Genomic DNA, 27,076 nt, shown 5'->3' on the forward strand with positions numbered 1-27,076 from the left:
AATTGTTTTGGCTTCTGCCTTCCTCAGCTGCTCTGAGGTAAATTAAAATTCGCTGTAGCTAGGAATGCCAGAGAATTCTGATAAAAATGGAAACTGAAGGAGAAAATGTTTGCATTCTCTTATTTGTCCCATATCAACCCAGAGAATATGTAACAATCTGTCACTGAAGACTGCCTCTCCACCCCCCCCCATGCATTCTGTTTTGTGGGAGAAAATTCCCCTTTGTGGATTCAGTACGGAAATGCAAGCCAATTAGACTTTATTCAGTAATGCATTATAAGACAGAGTCCAAAGGAATTTGTGAGAGATTTCCATCATGGTACATGCTATATAGGGTGGGCGAGGGGAGCGTCATCTAGGCAATTATATCTTTTCTCCAAGCATCTTCTGCCACTCCATTGTCCCACCATCTCTCACCCAACCACAGTCTTTTCCAACCCACTTTTTTTCTCTGTACTCACAGAGCCCTCCTTATATCTTATCTGGGGGCCATATCACAGCCCCTCCAAACTGAGCATGAAAACAGCCAACCTCAAATTGTAGAGATGGTGAATAGAATGTGGCCATTTTAGCTCTAGCGCTAGTTTAAACTGGAGCAAAGCATGTCAATTATATCATTATCAATCATCATCCTGTATCCACATCTGATTGGCTACCCAGTGCCAGGATATCATTACATTTCCCATGTAATCCCTGATTAGCTGGAATCTTTCTGGGAAGCAGCCTAGACAAAACCCCTCACAAACTAACAGAAGCATACTTAGGGGTTTTAGAAACCAGTGTCTGCTAGGGGCACAGGCCGGGGGGGGGGGGTGACACAAAAATCACCTATTGGACTATGGAGGGTGCAATGTATATGTGTGTGACAACATGTGAAAGTTTTCTGTCCTTCCCACAGTGTGGTAAAGTGATTTTTTTGGGGGGTGGGGCCACTGATACAGCTCCTTGCCAGGGGTGCAAGGAATCCTAGACATGCCTCTGCAAGCAAACAGTGGTGCCAGAGTGACAATCTGAACACACAAAACAGGAGCTTCACATTTCTGGAGGGTTTATGGGGTCTTTTGTCCCCATTTCACCTTGAAAATTTGGCTAAACTCATCCAAGTGCATAAGTCCTAATGTATGGGTAAATACATCCAGTCTTCTTTGCCGATGGCTCAGAAATCTGTCATTGATTGCCTTCTCTCCAGTTCTGTGCCTCTCCTGCCCCAGCCCATTAATAAAGCATTAATGACAGCTTTAGTGCCAGTCCCAGAGATTCATCTCATAAGCCACTCTTGATTCTCATTCTTCCCTCCCAAGCCTATGATTTGGTACTGAGCTCTGCATCCACCTGTTTAAACCCTGGGCTCACTTAGCTGTGTGCACATAATCCCTCTCCTTCCAGAGCCCCCTAACCACATTAGATTGCAAAGCTAACCAGATTACTAGAGTATTAAAGAGCATCCTTTTCCTCTCACAGCCTCCCTTCCCTTTCGAGATTTTTTTTGTTTGCAGAGAATACCAAATGTATAAAAACAGGTGCTGCTGACAGCCATCCTTGCCAGGACTGACATTGTTACTTTTGGTGTTGTGTGTTCATGTGTGTTTGTGAGAGAATGAGTGGAGGGCAATACCCAAGAATAAGCTCATTATTATGACAAATCTGAACTGTGGGTGAGCAGATACCGTTGCTTCCATTCCACCGTTGTTCCACGAGGTCACATAGCCCAGTGTTGCATCCTGCCCTTCTTTTGATTTAACGCAGAGAATTTCTAAAAATAATTCTGCAGCTAGCACATTGTATGGGAGCATTTTCTATTCCGTCCTGTATTTGTCGCATGCGGCAGTGTCTCCATTCCACTGCAGTTCAGCTTCCGCCAAAAACAGTATTACTCAGCTCACAGTTCACTGTGCTGAAATTACACACCTTAATAGTTTACATCATTCATTATGGTGCCATTATGTTATTTTCTCCACCCCATTCATTTCAATGCAAAGGAAACACAATGCAAATGAGAAAGAGGGAACATAATCAGTTACATATCATCTGTTGATTGAAAGCAACAACAATAACAACAACAGTGAATGCTGGTTATATTCAGTGGATTGATTGCCATTCCCATCATGGGATGAAAAGTGCTGGTGATTTCCACTCCCATTTCCATTTTTGTCAGAATTCTCCAGCATCCCCATCAGCGTAACATGGGCTTGATTTCCTTCTCTTTGTTTTGGCCATTTTCTCCCTCTACCTTAACAGTTTGCTCAAGTACAGAATACACAAAGAATGTTGATGCACTCATATGAGCATCTGATTGTGTCATATCCCATGTAGGAGTTTTCTAGTTACAGAGATGATGGTATTAATTTATCATGCTTATTAGTCACTTTCTTTAAAAGTAAAATAAAATGAAAAGTAAACTTAAAGTGATTTACAATATTGAAGTCTGAAGTTTATTACAACCCAGTCCAGAAGCCCTTGACTGTACCTTGCTGGAGATCACCTTTGGCAGAGTAGAATATCTCCTTTCCTGAAAAATTAACAGCAATGCAAGGTAATAAAAGTAAAAAATCTTCAACTGCTGGATCAGCGCCCACACATGAGTGATATTGTGACCTGTGATAGGACTTGTGACAATGGGACTCCTCGTTTATCCTCATTTATTATTATTTTTTGGAAGAAGATCAGAAGTATAGTCTCCTTTCATTCACTAGTTGCATAGAAATAGAGAATTTCAGCAGGCACCATGATAAGCAATAGTGATAGCTAAAATGCCCTATTCTACACAATGGGATATAATACCTTGCTGATCATATATCTGGTGACAATAGAGCATATTTCCTCATGCTGGTGCCCCTTCCCCCATTGTTTTGGACTACCAACCCTTCCAGCATGACCAATGGGCATGAGAGTTTGTAGTCCAAAACCAGTGGTGGCTGATGCCCTTTGCGACTGGTAGGGCAGAAGGCAGGGAGACCAACAGTAGATGGCGCTACAGCCAACAACAGGCAGCGCCAACTAATCTAGAAATTTCCCCATCCTTCTCTCTGCTAAGTTCTACAAGGAGGTGGAAGCTAACAGCCGGTGCTACCCCCTGGACTGGTTGTAAGTAAGAAGGCAGGCGAATGAGGACTGGTTGGTGGCAGGCTGTGGTTGGTGGGGTGGTGCCCCATTTGCCCAAGTGGACCAGCCCCCTGTCCAAAACATATGGATGGCACCAGGGTAAGGAAGGCTGCTTTGGAGAGAAAAGGTCTGTCTGTGTGCACACACAAATTTTAGGTTGTAGTTCAAGATGGGTCGTGTGTCAAAAAAGCCTGAAAACATCTCACCTAAGCATGCTACCCTAAAGTGGGGGAATGATGTGCTTTCTCTAGTTACAGGAAGGGCACCTGATGGTTCGACACTTCCAGTACCTGCGGTGGTCAGCCTACCGAGACACCCCTGATTCAAAGAAGTCCTTCCTGCATTTATTAGCCCAAGTGGATAAGTGGCAGGGGGAGAGCGGCGATGGAAGGACAATCGTCCATTGTTTGTAAGTGTCACCTTGCTGGGTGGGGAGGGGGACAAGGGTCCGTCCTTCTCTTTTTTATTTTTTTTATTGATACAACAAGAAAAGAAAAAAGAGAAAACAGAAATACCAAATTACACACAGAAATAGCAATAGACACAGAATTTTCTTAACAAACAATAAGACATAAATTGGTCTTAACACTAAAGACCCAACCTCCCGTCTATTCCATATTTCAGTTTCAGATAACTTATTGCCAATACACACTTTTATCATAATTAAACCTTTTCTTAATAGATCTTAATTCTTATATCTGCCTTGCAACTATTACTGAAGTTCCTCGAATGCTGCAACCGAGTTTAAACTACTATATTTATATTTCAAAAATTCCTTGAAAACCTCCCATTTTGAAACAAATTCCTGTTTTGATTTATTCTTTATTTTTTCTGATAGACCATCTAATTCTGCATATTCTGTCAGCTTTTGAATCCAATCTTGTACAGTGGTACCTAGGGTTAAGTACTTAATTCGTTCTGGAGGTCCGTTCTTTTTTTTTTATTTATTTTCCAAATGATTGGAGGTCCGTTCTTAACCTGAAACTGTTCTTAACCTGAAGCACCACTTTAGCTAATGGGGCCTCCTGCTGCTGCTGCACCACCACTGCACGATTTCTGTTCTCATCCTGAAGCAAAGTTCTTAACTCGAGGTATTATTTCTGGGTGAGCGAAGTCTGTAACCTGAAGCATATGTAACCTGAAGTGTATGTAACCCAAGGTAACACTGTATAGAGGGAATTTCATTACTCTTCCGTCCTTCTCAGTTGGAAGGAGGTGGTGTTCACTTTATCAAGCCACCTCCACTTCTATTACCTCTCGGTTTAATTGTTAAGAAGGATTTGCGATGCTGGTGTAATGTTGTGTTACAACAAAGTTGTTCTTTTTGTAGTATAGCCTTTGCCAAACTGGTGCTCTCCAGGCTTTTGAAAGGGTCTTCACAATGGCCAACTGTTTATCATTAACAGGATTTAGCTTTGTGTAGGTTCTGAGGAAGTGGTGGAAAAGTCTATTGATCCTCATATGTTGATGGTTTAAACCCCCTCCAAAAAAGGTGTGTGTGTGTATATATATATATATATATATATATATATATATATATGAGGCAACTTTTACGTTTCCAGATTGATTGGGGCAACCAGAAAGCTTTTAATCAAAAATGAATTACCATCTTGTCTGTCTTCGTTAGCCGAAGGATAATTTGGCAGTGTATTTGCAACATCCAGAGCTTTCCAGAGGGCAAAGTTGAAACAACAGAGAGACAGGAGAGAGAGAGAAAAAAAAAGAAGAAGCAACTTCTGGCTTACAAACAGCAATCTTGCATGTGTCTGGCTAATTTGATTATATCAGGTGTAAAGGATTTATTAGCTCTGATGGGAATCCATGCCCTGCAGATTTTACAGTGTAAACTGGCAACATGCCTGAAATAATAGGGGAGTGTGGGGGAGGAGGGGGGGGGAGGAAAGTCTGAGCTTCACTGGGTCTCATCACTTTACACAAAACAAAACAGGTGCTGGAGAAGGAATAAATAAAGTTGCTCAGATTTGCTCTGGGAGCTTGAGATAGTGCTGATGTCATTTGCAGCTGTTTAGTTTGGCTAACGTGGAGCTGTTAAAGCCTAAACTGTAACTTTAAAGGAGGGATGGGGAACGTCAGCCCCAGGGGATGAGTGCATCCCTCTGTGATGGCCTGGGATTCGGACTCGGAGGCTGAACCTGAGGAATCCCAGCCTGCACAGGATTCCCCGCCTCCAGAACCAGCTGAGCCGGGGCTGGGGCTTGAGCTTGAAGAGTCCTCACCTGTGCTGGATCCTCAGGTGCAGGCACCAGCTGAGTCTGCTGTGGCTCCTGAGGTGATTGAGTACCCATTGCCTGCAGGTGCTCCACCCTCAGCCCCGTCAGGGGAAGCGGAGGTTGCCTCTGGGTCCGGTAACCCTCCAGCCTCTTCTGAGCTGCAGAGGCTCAGGGCAGAGAAGCGGAGGGAACTAAGTTCTCGCAGGAAGAGTGCTCGCCTCCAGGCCAGGAGAGGCGAGTCACCTGTGGACCAGGGCCACCCTATGCCTCGGGGCAGATAAAAGTCGGCCAGCCCAGTCCCAGGTTGCAGGAGCAACATTGTTGGTAGCCTGTTCCTGCCTGCATCCTATCCTGCTCTTCTGCCAGAGTTCCTGACCTCACCTGACTCCCTGCCTTGGACCCCACTTCAGCTTTGATGGACAGCCTCCATACCGCACACTCAATCTTGGACTACACTCAGACCTCACCGCATGGTTAACCCTTGGGACCAGCACACCCTCTTTATTTGGCCCACCCAAGCCTTACCTGCAGATACTGAGGCTTGAACCTTATACTTCCTAAAAAAAATTCCTTCCAGTAGCACCTTAGAGACCAACTAAGTTTGTTATTGCTATGAGCTTTCGTGTGCATGCACACTATACTTCCTGCAGGAAATTGTATTTTCTCCCACTGAGCCATGACCTTATTTTTCTGCCATCCTTGAAAATTGCCACAGTGCAGGAAATCTGGCTCTTCACCTCCTTGTTGCAGACTATTAGTATTTCAGATTTCTCCACAGTAGGAAGAAAGACAATGCTCCACAGGCACTGCTGTGTTCTGAGTGGACAAGATGAGATTAAGGAGATTCTCTGCAAAAATTGTGCCGGCATTCGTTGGTCTCTTCTGGAGTCACATTGTAGTGTCATTCCTGGGTGGGAACATTCTGGGGAGTGAGAAGCAATGAGGGCTGTCTCTTTGGTCAACAGGGTAGCCAATTTTTTCTCCCAGAAAATGCAATATGCCATTCCCACCAGGCCATGTTGCAGCAAATGCAGCTGGTCTGTTCAGAAGGCGGTACCACTACCACTTGAAAGATGGCAAAGCTTTGGTGTGTTTTTTTTAATGAAAAAGCAAATAATAACAGAAGAGAAGACAGAATAAAAATATTGAAGCAGAGACAAAAAGGGTCTTTGATTATTTTTGTTATACAGAAACACAACACCCTCCGGCGCTTCATTTTAAATAATGGTAAGATGCAGAGCCCATTCAAAATTTTTATAGATTTCAGACCACGCTGGGAGATGTTTCCTATTTCTGTATGTTATTTTTTGTCCCAGCAATTCTTATGTCTGTGAGTTATTTTCCCAAGCAGTGCTGAAACTGACTTGCCCAAATACCGGATCCCTGCACTAATACAAATAATGTAATGCTTAGTATTTATATAATACTTTGCTTAAGAGTTTGAAATGCTGCATTACCACCATCATATAATAATGCTGGTATTATCCCCATTAGCAAAGTGCTCCGACTTTTGGTGGGATGAGCGTTTTCCCCGCCCTCTCCATTTTCTTTGGACTCCCGTCTGTATTTGCATAGGAGCAAAACAGCCCTTCTGAGTCTGCTCAACAATTTAATCTCTCAGCAAGGATTATTTCTCAATCATTGCCACCAGCCTATATTTAATTACACCCAAGAGACAGCAAACCCCTTGATCCAGAGCCTTAAAAGTGGCTACTCTGGAAAGCCCAGGGTAATTATGCAACATGGGGAGGTGAGCGCGTTCTGAGCTTAAGACCCTTTTCTAAGGAAGCAAGCAAATCTTCGGCAGCCTCTTGCATAAACCATGGCTGCAAACTTTGAAATCCTTTAGACAAAACTCAAATTAATCATTTCAACAGTTTTTTTACGGAGGGGGGGGGGGAGAAAGAGTGATGAAGCCTAAAACTTGGCATAACTTACTGTGATGGCTTCTGCTCTCTGCACTTCTTGACCCGGTTGGAATTACTAAACCAGACTTTGAGAACTTACAGATTCTTAAGAGTCCTCCGTACAAGACTTCCAAAAGCGCAAAATGGAACTAATCTTCAGCTTTGAGCTTTGGATCCAGCTGAACTTAGGTCTTATTGGTATCAATGGGGCAATCGAGTCATGTCTTGAGTATCATTGCTTTCAGTGGGAATGGAGTTCAACAAGCAGGCTCAATCTAGTCCCCACGTCTGCCATCTGGCTTCTGTCTATTCATGTGCCTTACGCAAGGATTGGCTAGAATCTAGAGAAGCCACTGTTCCTGCATCCTTTTCCCCCACAACGCAAAAGCCTTAAAGATTGGGCTCAAGGTGACCATCAAGTCCATTTATTTATTTTGCATTGCTTCCCATACCATATCCTGAAATGATTAACGATAAAAAACACAAACAATGAAAAACATACATAAAAAACAATTTCAAGTACAAATCCCTTATGATTTGCGGAGCCTTACTTATTGAATGTAAGAAGTCTGTCTAATTTCTGCTCTCCAAAGTTATCCTTTGGGTTGGGTACACGCAGTGCTTTTTTTCTGGGGGGACAAAGGGGTACACATACCCCTAAACATTTTGTGAATCTTTGTGCTTTTGTCCATTTACTGTATTTATTTTTCTTGATTCAAACAATAAAATGATGATTTTCTTGAGTCAAAATGAGAGTACCCCTAAACTTTTTTAAAGGGGGGAAAAAGCACTGAATACCTGTACATTACTTTGGCTTGTTTTTTTCCTCTCTCTCCACTGCTGGATAAAAAGCAGTTCACCATTCTGTTGCTGTTGTTACATTTATATCTCATCTTCCCTTCAAGTTGCTTAAGGTGGTATACATGGCTCTCCTCCTATTTTTTCTTTACAACAACCCTGTGAGGTAGGGTAGGCTGAGGGTTAGTGACAGACCCATTGCCACCCAGTGAGCTTCATGGCTGGGTAGGAATTTGAGCTCTAGAATCCAAGGTCCTACTCCCAATACTGTAACCACTGGGCTGCTTTAATATGCTGACTGTTCCCTTGCATTTAATTTCTCCTGCAGAAACGGGGGAGGCCGAAGCGGCACTTACTGTGCCTGCACCATGATCTTGGAGATGATCAAGTGCCACAAGCTGGTGGATGTTTTCTTCGCTGCAAAGACCCTCCGCAACTACAAGCCAAATATGGTTGAGACCTTTGTAAGTAACAAAAGCACAGTTTCCTTTGCCTATGCCTTTTGAAAATTTTGCAGCTCTGTGGAATTGGCAGGAAATGACAGAATTTTCTGCAATAATAATAATAATAATAATAACAACAACAGTAATAATTTATTATTTGTACCCCACCCATCTGGCTGGGTTTCTCCAGCCACTCTGGGCAGCTTCCAATAAAGATTAAAAATACATTAAAATGTCACACATTAAAAACTTCCCTGAACAGGGCTGCCCTCAGATGTCTTCTAAATGTCAGGTAGTTGTTTATCTCTTTGAAATCTGATGGGAGGGCATTCCACACGGCGGGTGCCACTACTGAGAAGGCCCTCTGCCTGGTTCCCTGTAGCTTTGCTTCTTGCAGTGAGGGAACTGCCAGAAGGCCCTCGGCACTGGACCTCAGCATCTGGGCAGAACGACGGGGGTGGAGATGCTCCTTCAGGTATACTGGGCCTTTAGTATACCTCAAACTGTGATCATGACCTTTGGCTTGCACCACTTTTGTAAGATATGTTGGTCAATGGCTATCAACCATGGTAGCTCAAGGGAACTTCAATATTCATAGAATTATAGAGTTGGAAGGGACCCCTGACGATCATCTAGTCCAGCTTGCTGCAATGCAGGAATATGCATCTGTCCCATACGGCGATCGAACCAACCTTCATCCTTGGTGGTAATTAGCAGCAGGCTCTAACCAACTGAGCTATCCAGACTCAAGCAGCACGATATCATTGGATACTAGTTGCTGCAGAGGGCTGTTGACTTCATGCCCTGTGGCTGGGCATCCCTAGTTGGCCACTGTGAGAAACAGGATGCTGAACTTCTGCTCTGATCTTGCAGAGTCATTTTTTGCTAGCGGTTGGTATCATAGTCCTGACCAGGAATGAAAGAAAGCCTTGCTGTTTTCTTTAACTGGCAGGAGGTTAGTGTTGTTAGGAGCTCAGCCTACACTCGAGTAGGACCCTGGCAGAGACACATGCCCGACTGGCATGTTCTCTCCCTCCTGGTCGATCGTTCGGGAGCTTCATAATCTTTCTTCAGCCCGAACATCACAGCGACTGATGCCAACAGACACCAGCACACTTAGGGATCTGCAGAGTTTGTGCATCATGCGTAACAAACCTCAGAAACCCAGCATTTGGGTTAATCTACTTTATTTACATATAAACACACATGGAGCACTGTGAAATGGCTCCCTCTCTCTTTAGCATCAGACAGCAAAGAGAAAAAAACAAAGGACAATAGTCCCACTTCACAGAACACAGTAACACAAACATCCTGTCTCCATCACTTCCCACTCTGTGGAGTCAAAACATATACAGTCATGTGATAGACAAAATCCCATGACTGCAATCATGGAGCAGGAATTCTAACAAGTGTGACAATAGATGCTAGAGGAGGCTTCCATTTGAAGGGAGCTTCAGCTGGGCATGGAAGGCCCTAGGTGGACATTCAAGGATCCCCAAGCATAAAGATAGCAGATAGGGTTGGTGGCTGAGGGCTGACCAGTTCTCTTCCCAAGAGTTTCTAAGCTCACCTTCCAAACTTTCCTCTCTCTCTCTCTAGCTCAATACATGCTTGCCAGGAGTTATCAGGATAGAATCCAGGACCTTTATCTCTCTGTGAGATGGCCCTGCGTGGTGAGCCACCACGACTGCTGCTGTTTACTGTCCCTAATTTGGCACATTATATATTGGGAAGAGCAGGTTGTGGAGGGCAATTCAACATGATGCTAAGTCATGCTGTAGATCTGAGGTGGGATCTGTTGTCAACCTGTGAGCTGCATTCCATCAAGAGAAACCTAAGGGACACATGCCACTGGTAGGTGCGACCAGAGGCAAAATGTGGTTGGAACATGGGATAGGGCTTTGATCAGCAGGCTACAATCCAGCCACACAAAAGTCAGAGATCCAAGCAGGCAGGCAAGAGAGGAAAAGGCAAGGCACTTGAGGAGGGTATGGAGCAGGGCCAGTGAGAGGCGTGGCCTAGGGAGATGGGTGTGGCCTGTGGAGAGTTCTAAAGGTCACATAGAGATGTCTAGAAGGCCTTCTTGGCTGCAAGGAATTGCCTTAGGGCACACTATGCAGCTAGGTTGCTAAAGCTAAACAAATCTAAGTTGGGTCTGTGCCTGCATTGGATGCCTCCTGTATGCTGCTATGACTTCCATAATGGAAGGAACCACAAGGATCATCTAGTTCCACCTGCTGCAGTGCAGGAAAGTTTTGCCCAACATGGGGCTTGAACCCGCAACCCTGAGATAAAGAGTCTTTTGCTCTGCCAACTGAGCTATTGAGATCAAGCCAAATCAAAATGAGGATGAGGGCAATGGTTGTACACAGTGTTAATCCTACTCAGAGTTGGCCTACTGCAATGAATGAGCATGACTAATTTAGGCCAATTCGTTTCAATGGTTCTACTCTGAGTGGAACCTAGGATGCAGCCTGTCTTGTGTGAGTAAAAGTAAAATAAAAAATAGTGCAAATATAGCACCCAGCTGTAGATGGGAGTGGGACTGTTGGTGCCGTAATTGAAAGGTATGTTTCTACCCCATTCACAGTCCATGCACTCAAAAACTTGATAAACCCTTGCAAACAGGGTAGTGGATTTGGGAGGGGTGCATTTTGGTGCAGTTCTAGAGACAAACCCTACAGATGAACATTTTGGTTTTCTAAGCACACCCATCTGCAATGCCGGAATCTTTTTTTTTCTTGCTTTAAGTAGCGAGTCATGCCAGGAACAGAACTGGAATGGCGATGGCGGGGGGTGGGGGTGGAATATGACATTTGCGAAGTCTGGATTATCAAATTTCTACCTTGCAAAATGAAATGTCTTTTGGGGTGGATGTGATTGCATTAGGAATTAAAACCACAATTGGAGCAGGGGAATGGGGGGGGGGGAGGATAGGAATTAAGTGAAAGCAATAAAAAAAATTGCAAGAACTGGCACAGAGTTGGACAGCCTATTGGGCTAAATTGCAAGGTATTAGCAAATGCAAACTAGTGTTTTCATCCGGAACACAATCTTTCCCCAACCTCAGCTGAACCTGCAAAGGCTGTTTCCTGAAGACTCAATTTAATGATCCACCACAGGAGTAAATGAGATCTTGTCTGTTTTGCTATTAGTAGAGTTTCACTGATTTGCACCCGCAGAGGATCTGGCCCCTGTGTGCATCCTTTCTGCTACAGACCTTTGATGTTTCAATGCTGCCATCAAGGAAAGCAACCTTCTTCTTCTTCTTTTTCTTAATCCAAAAGCATTAGATAGTTGTTTAATCTCTTGTATAGTTGCCTTCACTCTTTGATTCTCTTCCCTTCTGGAGACCACTGGCACCTGAGGCTCTGGGCTCAGGTTTCCCCAACCCACAAGAAACTAATTGGTTTCTTAAAAAGTTGGCTGCTGCTTCCATTGAAGGAATTGTACTTAAGAGTTTGGATGGAATGCTTTCTCTAGCAGCCAGCCAAACTTCTGTTGTTGCCTATATCTTAATTGCTCCTTTCACATGTTAAAGGCCAAGTCAGAATGATTGGGAGGGCACAGTCCATTGCATGAACCCCTGTCTGCAGTCTGAAGTACAGACGGCAACATTTTTGCTCGCGTCCAATTGACATGCGGCTGTCTACGCGTGGGTCCTTTTGGACCTGGAAGAGGGCAGAACGGGGTGGTGGTGGTGTGGAATGGGGCATAACAGGGGGCCAGGAATAGAACCCCCATGCAAAATGGTTGTCACCTGTAGTGCAACCCAGACACAGATTGGCCATCTCAGTGAAAAAGTAAAAGGGGCAACCAAAATGATGAAGCAGATGGAGCAACTATCGTATGAGAAAAGATTGCTGTGTTTGGGACTTCTTGGTGTACAGATTTTAGTTTAGAGAAAAGACAAGGAAGAGGTGATGTGATAGGTGATGTTTTTCTCCCTCTCTTATAATGTTCATGGACCTCCAATGAAGCTGAATGTTGGAAGATTCAGGAAAGATGAAAGTGTTCTTCAAAGCAGTGCCTAGTTAAAATATGTGATGGCCACCAGTTTGGTTGGCTTTAAAAGAGGGCTGGATAAATTCACGGATGATATTGCTATCAATGGCTACTAGTCATGGTGACTATGCTCTGCCTCTACAGTAAAGCTTCTGAATAGCAATTCCTGGAAACCATGGAGGTGGGGTGGGGAGAGTTCTAATGTGCTTGGGTTTTGCTTGCAGGTTTCCCATAGGCATCTTGTTGGCCACTGTGAGAACAGGGTGCTGGGCTAGATGGGCCATTGGCTTAATCTTGCAGACTGAAATCAAGAATTTTCAGAGCAATTCAATCACCTCTCCCCGGGTGGCAGGGCAACCACAGACACATCCTTAGCCCCTCTTCCAGCTGAGCTGGGATGAGAGAGAATTTCTTTTTTCTTTTTTTGCATTTAATGGGAAACTACCTCGTTTGCATTTTTCAAACTAACACACAAACCAAAACAGATATCCTTTGAAATTTGCACTTCTCTGAATTTTGTGGTGCAGTTCTTCCACTGCCTAGCAGAGGGATGCCTCTGCCCAGTTCAGACCCCCCTCCAGCATGGCAAATCAGAGTTTGGGGTAGTTCTGCCCTGTGCTTTGGGTGGCTCGAGATTTAGCTAATTTCATGCCATAGCTATTGCTGGGCCCCAGTACGCCACGTGGTACAAAATGCAGAGCAGGTGCTTCAGGGACTGTTTATTTCTGACCAATTGGTTGCAAAATGGTTGGCATTGCTATGTCCCGTCCGTTGCCTTCAGACCTAACACTGACACCAGATCATTTTCTCCAGAATATCAATCACGATCCTTTTTCTTTTCGCTTTTAAGGTGCCCACAGTTCACACAGCCCCCCGACTGTGGCATAAATGTATGATAGTCTCAGACCATCCCAGTAGGAAACTCATATAATACAAAAGAATTATCCATCATATCAGCTGCAGGATATAGATAAAAGAAGAGCACTCTGCTGCATAGACGACCTCTTAAAAGGAGCTGTCGTTTTTCTACTTCAGAGAACACCCTTTCAAAATGTGGTCTTGGCTCCTCTTTCATCTCTTTCCCAGGCTGTTGCGGACTCCGCTGAAGCCTAAATCCTCCCCCTTCCTTCCTACTCTCCTGACATCCTAATAGCAGATCATTCTTTTGCACTCTGGCTTTCATGAGAGTTTGTTGTCTCTTCCTTTATACAGCAACGTTCCTTTCCCTTTTGAAATTTGCTTTTGGACAACGAAGGTACGCAGAGAAATCTTAGCCCATCTTCCCCAGTGGACCTGAATTTTCCCAGCTGGATTCAATAGCGCTTACTTCCAAGCAAGTGAGCATAGGATTGCAGCTACTGCAGAGCGAAAAATGCCACCCCATTTCACAGAGGCTTTTGTGGCCCTGTTCGCAGCCACCAAAGGGGGAAGAGATCAATAGCCTACCATTGCTTAGAAAAGTTATTGTTATTTTTATTAATTGTTAAATTTGTATACTGCCACGTACCTGCAGATCTCAGGGCCGTTCACAACATAAAATCACAATATATTAAAAAGTACACAATAAAAACAATAATAAAGACAACTTAATTACCTCCGCCTTCCACAACACATTTTCAAAGGGCATTGGATGTCAATCAGCCAAAGGCCTGGTTGAAGTGGCATGTATGGATCTTTTCCTTATGCCCATCTTGTCTTAACAACCCTGTGTGGTAGGTTACGTTAAGAGATAACCATATTCAGCTATGTGTGCAGATAAAGAGCTGTCAGGTTACCATTGCAAGCCCTACACTCAAACTCTACATAAGAGATCTCAGTACAGGAAGATCTGAAGAGGATTACTTCTTATTTGGATGGAATTTTTTAAAAATTATGTGTTTATTGTAAAAATACATATTAATGGACAAAGCAATTAATATATCCCTCATGTATTTGAGGTTGTTTTATTCTTGATTTTAATGTTTGTGTTGGTGAGAGATTCAGATGTTCTTGACACTACAGCTCCTGTCACACCTCATTACAGCATGTGGAGGATGGGGAACATGGGGGACACTGTGGTCTAAACCACTGAGCCTCTTGGGCTTGCTGATCAGAAGGTTGGCAGTTTGAATCCTCGCGATGGGGTGAGCTCCCGTTGCTCTGTCCCAGCCCTCCAACCTAGCAGTTCGAAAGCATGCTGGTGCAAGTGGATAAATAGGTATCGCTGCGGCAGGAAGGTAAATAGCATTTCCGTGTGCTCTGGTTTCCATCACAGTGTTCCGTTGCACCAGGAGCAGTTTAGTCATGCTGGCCACATGACCCGGAAGAACTGTCTGTGGACAAACGCCGGCTCCCTCGGCCTGAAAGCGAGATGAGTGCTGTAACCCCATAGTCGACTTTGACTGGACTTAACCGTCCAGGGTCCTTTACCTTACCTTATGTGGAGGATGCTACATTGCCTAGTCACTGACAATAAGGAGCTACATGGACCAGTGGTCTGATTCAGTATCAAGTCACCTTGCTGTGTTCCAGACCAGAGCAAATGCTCATCTCTTTGAGGATCCTGTTTCCCTCAGTAGCCAGCCATGGGTCCCACGAGCAGCACAAGAGGGTCATAACCCACACCCCAGGTTTTTAGTGAATAGTGTTCCTCACTGAATAGTGTTTCTCAAAGATGCAGTGTTGTATTTTCATCACAGTAAACCCACTGAAATGAACAACAACAAGAAAAAATAGCGGGTCTGCTCTGAGAAGGCCTAGCATTGGTTACATACAACCCATGTTGTTTGTGACCCTGGAACTAATATATAGCTCATCACTAATCCTGACCTGGTGCCAGTCACCATCTCTTAGCCTAACTTCTCTCACTGAGTTGTTGAGAGTACATAAAATGGGGAGAAGCAGAAATATGTACACCATCTTGATCTCTTGGAGGAAAGGTGAGATACCAATATAAAAATAAATAAAGTGATAAAGAATTAAATTAAATTGTAGTGAATTTCTCCAGCAGGAGGTGTTTTCAGGGCCGGGTTTAGGTTTGATGAGGCCCTAAGCTACTGAAGGTAATGGGGCCCTTTACATGTCTAGCCGTCCTTTGTCAACAACAAATTGTCGCTTTTTTTGTGTTGAATATATGATATGGTAATTTATGGACCTAATAGGTATCTAAAGCCATTTGCACATAACAAAATATGTACATCATAGGAGCCAAACAACACAAACACTGTTGCTGTATGTAGGTCTTATTTTATTTATTTTTTATCTTATATTTTGGAAATGTACATCCAGGGTTTTTTCCCTTTAATTTTTTTGGGGGCCCCCAAGAGAGTGGGACCCTAAGCTATAACTTGTTTAGCTTATATGTACATCCTGCTCTGGGTGTTTTCCAGCATTTTTCGCAAGGCTGGGCCAGAGACAGAGGAGAAATTTGCTTGGTATGCTTTTTGCAGTGGACTGAGCTGAACTTGCCTTCACTCCCAGTCAAGTTGTGCACTTTTATGATGCCATTTTGGTGAACAAAATGTGCCCATAAGAACGTGTACCTTATGTACCAAATGCTTATTTTATGGGGAAATGCGCTGCAAAGCATTGGTGAATGTGCACTTTGCCCATTCTTAACAATCCTTCTTTTTTCCTCCCCCTCCCCCTTAAAGGAACAGTACCACTTCTGCTATGACATAGCCCTGGAATACCTGGAGTCACTGGAGACAAGATAGCACCTTGCCAGAAGTGTGCAGGCAAGTGTTTGTTTTGGGTTTGTGCCAAACATGCATTTTGCATCCAGACTTTTGAGTAAGAGCAAGGAGGAGGAGGAGAGAAGAGAATACAAGGAAAAGAATGAAAACTAAAAAGGCAAGATATGGGGCCATGTTGTCCATCCCCTACCTTCATCTTTCCTCCTAAGCTTCTGCTCCCACTTCTCCAGCTGCTGGCAGAGCAGAGCCTACACAAACTCATCCCATCTACAAAATGATTGTGTATGTGCCAGCCTGGAGTTTGGCACCTGTGTGTTGTTTGTGCATGTATGGACCGGTGTGCTGGAAGAGCACCAGGCTTAATCTCCTTGTGACTGCACCAATCACAGCCTAGAAAGGGATCCATGCCACCGAGACTGGGAGGAGAGCTGAAGTCCAGCATCTTTCACAACGACCACAGGAGATTTGAAGAAACAGTGGTGTTCTGAAAGCTTATAAGAAGCTCTTTGAAGGCGACCATGCAAAATCTTGGCAACCATCCTTCTGTGGGAAAGTGTGCGCCATCTTGGACTGACAGTGGAAACTGGGACGTGTACAGTTTATCGCTCTTTGTTTATAATCCTACGTTTATTGTTTCCAGACTAATGCCTGCCTCCAAAGAGTGTTTCTGAATTTATCCCTGGTCTAACCTTACCTGTAGGAAAACACAGTGAATGAATTCTGGGGATTATCTAAGAGAAAGAAAGCACACAGGCTACTTGCTCCAAGACTAAGGTAGCCAGACCAGATTTTATAACAACCACCATGTCTTTGTGCCTGGATACTCCACTCCAAACAGCAGAAGCTTTAGAAGGGGCTTCCCTTTTAGAGCATCAATCCTCCAGCCCTTTCAAGGCATTTTCAAGAGGGCTACCCCAACACTGAATCACCCCAGATATCACACCATTCTTCAGAATGTCAGCCACTAGAACTAACTGTCTCTGTCTCAGACACATACATACAGTGGTTTCGGACATCGCCAGCAAGTGATTCGGCAGAAAAGTCTATCCTCCAAATGGGTTTGACCATATTTCTGAGGACTGGCTAACAAGTGGGGACAAACGGGGATGAGACAGATGCCAATGGCAATGCAGATCCATTCTTTTTTTAAGGGTCAGGCGTGAGCTTCAGGTTGTGGGCTGGCTGTGGCTTTGAGATGGAAGGAGGTCACTTGTAAATTATTTCAGCACATAGGACTAATGTGGTTCAAATTCATTTTACCTGGAAAGGTAAGCCTGCTCTCCCGGCACACAGGGACAGACACTTCCACGTTTATTTTCTGTAGCTTGGTTCAGTGAATCAGAACTTCAAAAAGCATAAGTTGTGGTGGTTACCAGCAGAAGAAGTTGGGTGGGTAGCATTTCTTCATTCTGTGCCCTTAGCTGTGAAGTTGGGCCTGCAGCTGGAGTGTGTGTGTGTGTGTGTGTGTGTGTCAGAATCTGTGGGGCCACTTTCCTTCCCTTTCCTCCATCAGCCACCTCCCACTCTGGGTAACAGACGTTTCATAGATAATTAACAGAAGAGTGTCTTCCTGCAAAGACGCTCTTCATCTCACCACTGAAGGACCCTAGTTGCAGTCTCAGTTGCTCCCATAAAATCCTGATTGGCCACGACACTGACTGAACTAGCAAAGAAAGGATATAACTCTTGGTGGCTAGGGGTATGTATGCATCCATCAACCAGTGCAAAGGGGAAAAGATGGGAGACCTATCCAGAACCCCCTTTTGTGCACATTTAGGAGGGTTACCTTATTTGGCATCCATTCCTGGCAGTCCCCATTCATTCCCCAAATATCTGCATCATTCCAGAGTGATGATGTCGGCCAAATTGGGAGCCACCAGATTACGTGGGGATCACTATTTGTTCCACAATGCCCTGAAATGGCACAATGTTCAGGGCATTTTTTTTTTTTGGGGGGGGGGGGAATAACCTGGTTGCTGCCAGGAGGAATGAATCTTTGCACAGCTGCAGCAGCACCAAAGCTGGGGGCACAAAGTAGTGATTTTTAAAACTAGGGAGGAAACCCCCAACATCAACAAATGGGAATACCAAGATGGCTTAAATGCTAAGAAATATGAAGCAAAGAGTAACAAAGGCAAAAGGTATTCTGAAATTGGGGTGGGGACAAGCCTCGCAGACCCCTAATGAGTACAGATTTCTAGTCATGTGATAGAAACCAGCCCCCTTTTGTATTGAGCCACTGGCTTTTGCATCCAGATGACCAATGGTGCCTCCAAGAAGATTTAGGGCACCACTTTCCTGCAGGGGTTAAAGACAGTTCAATAGGTCACTGTGCAAAAATGAAAACCAAAATTGTTCCTCCTAGCTAAGAGGAAGCCAAACAAGGCCTAGGGTATATTATGGCACTAATGCTGGATATCAATGCCAGAGTAGTGGGGGGAATTATCTGAGTCTGGGACTGATGGAAACCATAAGCTGAAATTAAAGGGCTCCTCTACACCTTTCTGAACATAGAGATTCATACTGAGAAATGCTACTATTGTGAATAGCAACATGTGGCTTCCTGTGTTCAAAGCAAAAGTCACCGCCACTCATTTTTCTACAAACTTTTTACAAGAGATTTTAAAAGGCTGTGCCAATGGCACTGTTTCACAAGGGTGTAGAATGTGGCACTGAATTCAGCTTGCTGAGATCTTTCATCTTAGTTGTGTTTTGTTTTGTTTTTTTAAAAAAGAACAACACATGATTGAGTTCCATTCAAGACCACGGATGCATTCTTGAAATGCTTGATGGACTCTCTAAAGACAGAGGTTTTGCTGAGTTGGATTTTCAAGGATTGGCGATGGCGTTTCAGTGCTCTGGACAGCTCCCGGCCACCTCCTATGACTACAAAAATCGGAACAGATTATACAAAATGGTAAAGATGTTGGAATCCTGCAAAATTAAGAGGCACTGTGCAGATTGGGTTTATTTGCATTTTTTATATTGGTTTCCAAATCCAGCCTTTCTTAGTGCAGGATTCTATTTCAGAGTACAGATACTGTGATACGGCAAGTCTCCTTGATTAAAAGTAACACGGGATGTGTCCCAAATACCAGAAAAGCGTCCTTCCTTGGGGAAAACAAGTTTTATGGAAGTAGTGCTCAGAAACCTTCACTTTATACATCTAGCAAGTAAGACATCAGTCAAGCAATTATTTTGAGGATGCTTGCTAATATCCATTGTTTTCGTTACTGAGCTGTGCGGCCCTATTTATGGAGAAATAAACAACTAGTGCCATGTGCATTTCCTTTGGATCAGACACCCCAATAGTTAACGCCCATCCAAATGGAAAAGTCTGTTTACATGGCAAATAAATAAATAAAATGCAAATAAGCATATATATTTTTTATCAAGATGTGTACACATATTGCAGCAAGCATCATCATAGAAGCATATTTCCCCTCTCTCTCACACACAGTGGGGATGCCAATTTTGATACATAACTGTAATTTTTTTTATTAAATAAACAATTTTGTAAAAAGTTTAAATCTGCCCGAATATTGGGGCAACACTTTTTGGGCTACCAGAATGGTCTGAATCTATTAATGGCAAAGCATTGCAGCCCTGATGGCTAACTATGCAGGTCTAAAGATGAACTGGGGCATCCATCTCTCAGATATTTTGGATCAAGGAGACTGCGCCAATGCAATCCTATGCACATTTACTCTGAAGTCACTCCCACTGCATTCAAGCTCTGGTGTCATGCAAATGTGCACAGGATTGCAATTCAGTTTAAAAAAATAAATAAATAAAATTAAAGGGATGCTAGACGTTCAGGTCTGGATGGGAGGAATATTTCCCAACCCGCATGATGAAAAAAGCAGCAGTGGTTAATAAATGAACCATCCAGATCTCTTTGCTCTGAAGTTGCGACGACACAATGGGACTTTGGGGGCTCTTTTGATATTCTCGTTCCTTACTTTCCACCGTATGTTTGTTTGATTCTTTGTGGGAAATGACATTCTGCAGTCTCACCTGTTCTGTCCATCAACACCTGGCTGTTTTGCTGATGCTCGGGAGCTTTAACTCTGAGTGTGGACTCCTGGTCGCCCGAGTAGACGTAACGGGCTGCTTCATTCATCCCACTGGAGAAACACAAATTTGTATGAAAAATGCTAATGCCTTCAATAAAGACAAGACAGTTCGTACAAAAGCTATCCTTCCAAGGAATTTATATATATATATAAATAACCTCGGTAGAGGCAGATTGTGTAATAAACTCACGTGTCATGTGGAATCCACACATCTGTAAAAGAGAGATGCTAAACAAAACTTGGGGTTTTGAATGGCAACAAATGTATTGAATTATTTTAACTGGATCTTCAAATGGGTAAGACTGCTATGCGAAACAGTTAGGCTATCAGAATGGTCTGAATTTATTAATCTCTAGAAATCTGAGTGATAGGAATGTGATCCCTCAGTCTCAGATTTGTTGGACGAGCTCCCATGGCTCAAGGCCTCGGAGCAGTTAATTCCCCACTCCTTGCTAGCACATTGAGGGAATTCTGAACTCTTCCCACACCCCTCTAGCCATGAGGCTTTGAGTGGTTGAGCAAGGTTCTTGTCCCTACCCTCCAGCCATGAAGCATTGATGGACAGGTTTGATGAAGCAGCCCTTCATCTCCTAGAACTTGCTTCAGGGTGCTCACCAATTATTTCTCCTCCTGTCCCAGTTTACCGAACCTGACACTGTAACTTCCCCTTGCAGTGGAGAACCACCTGATGACCAAGGCCAGTGTGGGCAAATGATCCCCACAAGAAATTCAAAGTGAAGTGGGACCTCTTGCATGGGGGACTCTCTATATGGCTCCAAGTAAACGGCAAACAGAACAAGTCCTATACTAACCAAGGTTGGGTAGGAGAGTGCCTGCCAAGTCGCAACTGAGCACAGGGAGAGCTCATGTCAGATAAAACAAGCTCGAGATGGCCTCTCCTCAGCTAATTCCAGCTGGTGCCAAAGGTCATCTCAGGATTTAGTGGGCTGGGTATAAAAGTTGATCCGCCCAACTGTGCCAGGAAACCCTCCTGCCCTAAAGAATGGTAAATAGGACCCGTACTGGAGTGGAGTCTTGTTTTGGTAGTGGAAATAGAGAAAAGCAGATGTTGAGAGGCGATAAAACATTCTAGATTTCCACAGTGGGGTAGGCGTGGGGAGAATCATGTCATGCAAGTGCATTGCTCAGGTCAGTGTTCCAGAAAACATGCAGCACCAACAGAAAAGTAATACAACCCTAGTAACGCTGCTTCAACAGAGGTATAGTGTCCAGAGAGGAAGTTACTGTACCACTCTATTCCACCTTAATCAGACCCCACCTGGAATACTGTGTCTAGTTCCAGGCACCACAGTTCAAGTAGGATATTGACAAGCTGCAGCAGAAGGGTGACTAAGATGATAAAGGATCTAGAAATCAAGCCTTATGAGGAATGGTTGAAGGAGTTGGGTATGTTTAGCCTGGAGTAGACTGAGAGGTAGGGACGCGGGTGGCGCTGTGGGTAAAGGCCTCAGCGCCAAGGGCTTGCCGATCGAAAGGTCAGCGGTTCGAATCCCCGCGGCGAGGTGCGCTCCCGTTGTTCGGTCCCAGCGCCTGCCAACCTAGCAGTTCGAAAGCACTCCCGGGTGCAAGTAGATAAATAGGGACCGCTTACTAGCGGGAAGGTAAACGGCGTTCCGTGTGCGGCTCTGGCTCGCCAGAGCAGCGAGGTCACGCTGGCCACGTGACCCGGAAGTGTCTCCGGACAGCGCTGGCCCCGGCCTCTTGACTGATATGGGCGCACAACCCTAGAGTCTGTCAAGACTGGCCCGTACGGGCAGGGGTACCTTTACCTTTACTTAGACTGAGAGGTGTTGCACATTTATTTATTGAAAGGACTTTCAGGGCACACACAAAAATGCAGAAAAACACAGGAAATGTTTTTAATGTACAGTGGATGCTCGGGTTGAGAACGTGATCCGTGCGGGAGGCACATTTGCAACCTGCAGTGTTTGCAATGCACAGCACAGCACCGTGTCTGCGCATGTGCGGATCGCAATTCGGTGCTTCTGCGCATGGGCAAAGCGTGATTTAATGCTTCTGCCCATGCACGAGTGCCGAAACCCAGAGGTAATCCATTCCGGTACTTCCAGGTTCAGCGTGGTGCGCAACCCAAAAACATGCAACCTGAAGCGTCTATAACCTGAGATATGACTGTATTTTGATATCTAGGTTTTCTCAGCATTTTCACTTTTTGATGCCATAACAAACTATACATTAAAATACGAATACTCAAAACATGGCAATTTAACCATTCGTTAAAGCCATCCGCATGTGCAGCCATTTCCCCAAATGTTACCCCAAAGCAGACTGGAAGAAAGACATTCTCTTAAAACCCAGCAGTGACATTAGAGAGAAATTTGAGTCAGTTTGCATTTAAAGGCAAATCAATGAGACTTGCATTTTCCAAAACAATACGCAAACCAAAACAGAGCCCTCCTTCAAATTCATGCATAACTGAATTTTGTGATGTAGTTCTTCAGCCAGACAATATTTACCAAAAATGCCAATAAAAAGAGAAAAATAACATTAAAAATGTCTACATTAGTCAAAACTGTACACATACAAAAATGTACTTATTAGGAAAAATTAGCACTAAATTGTTGATTAATTTTTATGAGGGTTTTTTTTAAAAAATTGCAAAATATGGAGAACTGAATTTAAGATTGGAATAAATCTTTCCAACCCTATATTGTCATGTATCTCCCCCCACTCGAGGAAGTGCCAAACCTTAATCCCCATCCAGCTTCATTATTGTTCCACTTTAAGATATGTTTAAAATGCTCCATTCTCTTGCAGCTTAGGAATTCGTCCTTTCTGAATTTCTACATTGAATGCCTTGATCTGCGCCTTTCAGACTCATATGTGCATGAGAATTTAGCTGTTCACTGGCTTTAGCACTCCTCCAATTATTGCAGCTGTCAGCAGTTTATATTATAAAAATATGCAATTAAATATCTAAAAAAATATTTTGGAGAGAAAATATGTATTTAAAAACATGTTTGGAAGGATTTTTAATTTCCTTTTTTTACTGTAGAAAAAATATTATTATTCATTTCATTTCTATACAGCTTTACATTTTTAGGAAAAATTCTCAGAGCAGTTTACAATATATTAAAAGACCAAACAATCCAAAATGAAACATTACCGAAGAAAATAGAAGGGGATTGTGGATTTTAAAAACCACTAAGTGAGAAAGAAGAGAAATAGGTACATTCATCCATTCCAGTCTTGTCTATAGCTTTTGCTGCAAAAATAGCAGGCTGGAGGAAGAGTAATTCTACAGTCTTATCCTCTGTTTATTTCCGGTAAGGCAGCAATCAAATAAAATGGATGTATGTAGTATGGATCTGCTGATAGGTGGGAGATTGGGTGGTTAATTGCTTCTGATAGGCTGGTGTGACCTAACAGAATAGATACTAAGGATTTGCAGGGGATGCTGAGGTTAATGAAATGGAGACCTGGTTTCATTTGTGGAAATTAACATCAAATGTCTGCATTCTCAATGAGCCCGATGTCACATCTCATTTCTGAGATGAGCTGCATTTGCTAAAGGGTACCACTTGGTCCATGCGCTATGTCTTGTTGGTGTATCAGCCAGCTGCCAAATGATTCTGACCAGAGCATAGGTGAACCAGAGACCTACAGAGTTATTTTATACTGATCCATGCCGGAGCTCAGAGCTGATTCCCCATCCAAATGATGTGCGAAGGGAAGGAAAGGGAAAAAGGCAACTCACACAATGATTCAGTGAGTGATTCAGAGAGCCAGTGTGGTGTAGTGGTTAAGAGTGATAGACTCGTAATCTGGTGAACCAGGTTCGCGTCTCCGCTCCTCCACATGCAGCTGCTGGGTGACCTTGGGTCAGTCACACTTCTCTGAAGTCTCTCAGCCCCACTCACCTCACAGAGTGTTTGTTGTGGGGGAGGAAGGGAAAGGAGAATGTTAGCAGCTTTGAGACTCCTTCGGGTAGTGATAAAGTGGGATATCAAATCCAAACTCTTCTTCTTCTTTCAGTCTCGAGGGAAAATTCAGAGTTTGAGAAGAACTTCATATGGCCAGATGTTTAATATTTTCACTCTTATCTCTCGACAAGGGCAAGCATTTTAAAAAATAAATAAATCCAAGTGCTTTAAGGGGTAACAACTTTCCAACTCTCTTTGAGATTTTCATCCAAGGTAACACAAAAATCTTGTTTATGGGCATATGTACATAGAGACCTATGTATATAGAGACATATGTGTAAATATATATAGACACTGTTGTTCATATGGATAATGTTTATCGGTATTACAAAATCAGTGGTGCTCTTTCTCCCTTCCTTTTTAATAAAATTCAAAACAAAAAAACGAAGCCAATGAAATAAAACATTTTCAAATGGCAAAAAGGAAGTTCTAAAATTTTATTCATGTGCTCGGGAAAGGGGAGGATGTTTATTGACATAATAATAATAATAATAATAATAATAATAATAATAGAAACTTGCACTGGTTCCCTTGCAACTCTGTTATGGGAATCATGCCGACTGACGTTTTCCATCTCTGCAGAAGGCAACATCTTCATAAATCTCTCCCCTCCATCCAGTTATGCCAGATGAATTCTCAGAGTTCAATGGGACATTTCAGCCAGGCTGTAACATTCAGGGATGGTAGGAAGAAGAACCAATGAGGGGTGTAGCTTGAGGAGGGGCAGGGTGTGACTTTGAGAGGGCTAGATCAACTGAGGGGCCACATTTGACCCATAGGCTGGAGATTCCACTCTCCTGACTTACATAACCCGGTCGGTGAAACTTCTGTTCTAGGGATGGAAAGATGTTGGCCATTAAACAGCACACCTATTCAGGTATGGCTAGACCATGGGTCAACAAACTAAAGTCCATGGGCCAGATCAGGCCCAATTGCCTTCTGGATCCGGCCTGTGGACGGTCCAGGAATTGCCGCGTGGATTGCCAGCATGCATGCTCTTTCCTGCTCCCCCCCTCTTCCTCACCTGGCGCCACCACCTCCTCCTCCCTCCCTCCCTCCTCCTGGCTTCTCTCTGCCCTGCCTAGAGGAGGAAGGGGGCTGGGCTTTGTTGGTGCCAGCAGCAGCAGCAGCACTCAAGTGGCCGTGGTTTTAAGCAGCCCCTCTCCAGAGCCCTTTCATGCATCTCTCATTGTCCCTCTGCCTCCGCTGCTGCCGTCAGCCCCTGCCACTCGCAAGACACAGGTAAGCAGCCACTGGGGCTCATCCAGTGCTGTGGAGAAGGGAGGGGAGAGTCATGGGGGAGGGATGGCTTATAGTCCGCCCCCCCCCCCAGTCCAGACAGTGGACTGGCTGGAAAAGTTTGCTGACCCCTGGGCTAGACCTTTTTGCCTTTCTGTTTTCCACAGCCCTTCAGCATCTGCATGACAGACAGTAATTCAGCAAGTCTTGGAGTTTGCTCATACCATCATCAACACCATCTGTTTATTTGTATGCCACTTCTCCACAAAATGGCACCCAAAGTAGTGAGCAATTCAAAAAATGGATGAAGACATAATTAATAGAAAGAAGTAAATGCAAAACATTGAGCCAAGTGGCCTAATTAGGAGGGAGAAGAATGCTTTCTCAAAAGTAGGATGGTAGGATACGAAACATCATCATGTTTCAGGTGATGCACCTGTATCCAATAGTTTGGACTGGTTACTCTGGCTTCAAACAGTCAAGAACCCCACCTGGAAGGGTGAGACTAACCTGTTAACAGGTTATAAAGCAATAAATCAGATGGCTGTCCCACAACCCAAGTCCTAAGCATCCATTCACTACCGGCATAAACCAGAAATCCTCAGGTCCTGGGAGACTAGGGTTTAAATCCTCACTTGGCTATGAAACTTACCTTGCACAAGTCACTGTCTCTCAGCCTAACCCAGGTTGTTGTACGTGTTAAGTGAGGAATGAAAAAGTCTGCCACCCTGAGCTTCTTGGAGAAAAAGGTAGAATATAAACGCAAGAAAGAAACAAATGGTCCCTATTTCCCTCCAGACTTACAATTCTCAGAGTTTCCTTGATTGTTAAACCTTGATTGGCAATATATATGAGAGAGAGAATTCCTGGATTCCAAGATCCAAGTTTGGGGCAAGTTCTCCTTGGTGAGAGAAACTCAGCAGAGATTTAAAGTCACAAAACATGCAACAAAGTAGGCTGTTAGACCTTTAAAATATGCCCCCTAAGTGAGTTCCAAAATGACCTGTTAACAAGTTTATTTCCAAGTTTCCTTCTTCCCCCAGCATAGGAAAAGACCACACGTTTAACATTAAAAAATGGTTTACTTACAAATTCTCTGAAGGTCAGATTCATGTGCTTCAGTAAAGTCACACAGGCAGTAAAATTCAGCTTAGCTGTAAAATGGTGAAAGTTCCTAGGTTATTGATATGGGAACTCAAGAGTGGATTGTGAGAGTCATGCAGTTGAGCTGGAGCAACCAGCTGAACCTTCTTCACATACTGATCTTCTCAGGTGGACTGGGGAAGGAACAAAGACTTGATTACCCATTTCCTCCCAAGGTAAGGGGGCGTGACCTAGGCTAAGCCTGTCAGGGCATCTTTCTCTATAGTATTAACCCCTTCATGCGTTCATTAGACTTAAGCATTTTGGCTATATGAGACTGGTTATTCCCCAAAGCCACTCTGGGAATTGTGGTTGCTTAAAATGGTACAATGGTGCTTTAAATGCATGGTGTGAATGTAGCCTAAAGTTCCTTCATGATCCCTAAGGGATCATGTCAAAATGACTAAACTTTGTCATTAAGGAACACCCCCAAATTCCCAAATGCTAGCAAGAAAAATATATCACGATATAGCAGACCCCTTAGGAATTAATGGGG

General features: G+C 43.8%; 1 protein-coding gene across 9 annotated transcripts in view; it reads left to right on the plus strand.

Annotated features, from left to right (window-relative positions):
- The window catches only part of PTPRU (protein tyrosine phosphatase receptor type U), a 366,315-nt gene extending 345,960 nt beyond the window's left edge, over window positions 1–20,355 (plus strand). For all 9 annotated transcript variants that reach the window (XM_083454725.1, XM_083454717.1, XM_083454719.1 and 6 more), the window contains 3 exons: window positions 3,354–3,511; window positions 8,367–8,502; window positions 16,119–20,355. In XM_083454725.1, the coding sequence (XP_083310851.1) occupies window positions 3,354–3,511; window positions 8,367–8,502; window positions 16,119–16,181 (357 nt within the window). In that variant the 3' untranslated portion in view covers window positions 16,182–20,355. The remainder of the gene's footprint in view (window positions 1–3,353; window positions 3,512–8,366; window positions 8,503–16,118) is intronic.
- The last annotated feature ends 6,721 nt before the right edge of the window (window positions 20,356–27,076 follow it).

The sequence above is a fragment of the Podarcis tiliguerta genome (assembly GCF_965153285.1).
Source record: "Podarcis tiliguerta genome assembly, chromosome: 8".
Classification (NCBI taxonomy): domain Eukaryota; kingdom Metazoa; phylum Chordata; class Lepidosauria; order Squamata; family Lacertidae; genus Podarcis; species Podarcis tiliguerta.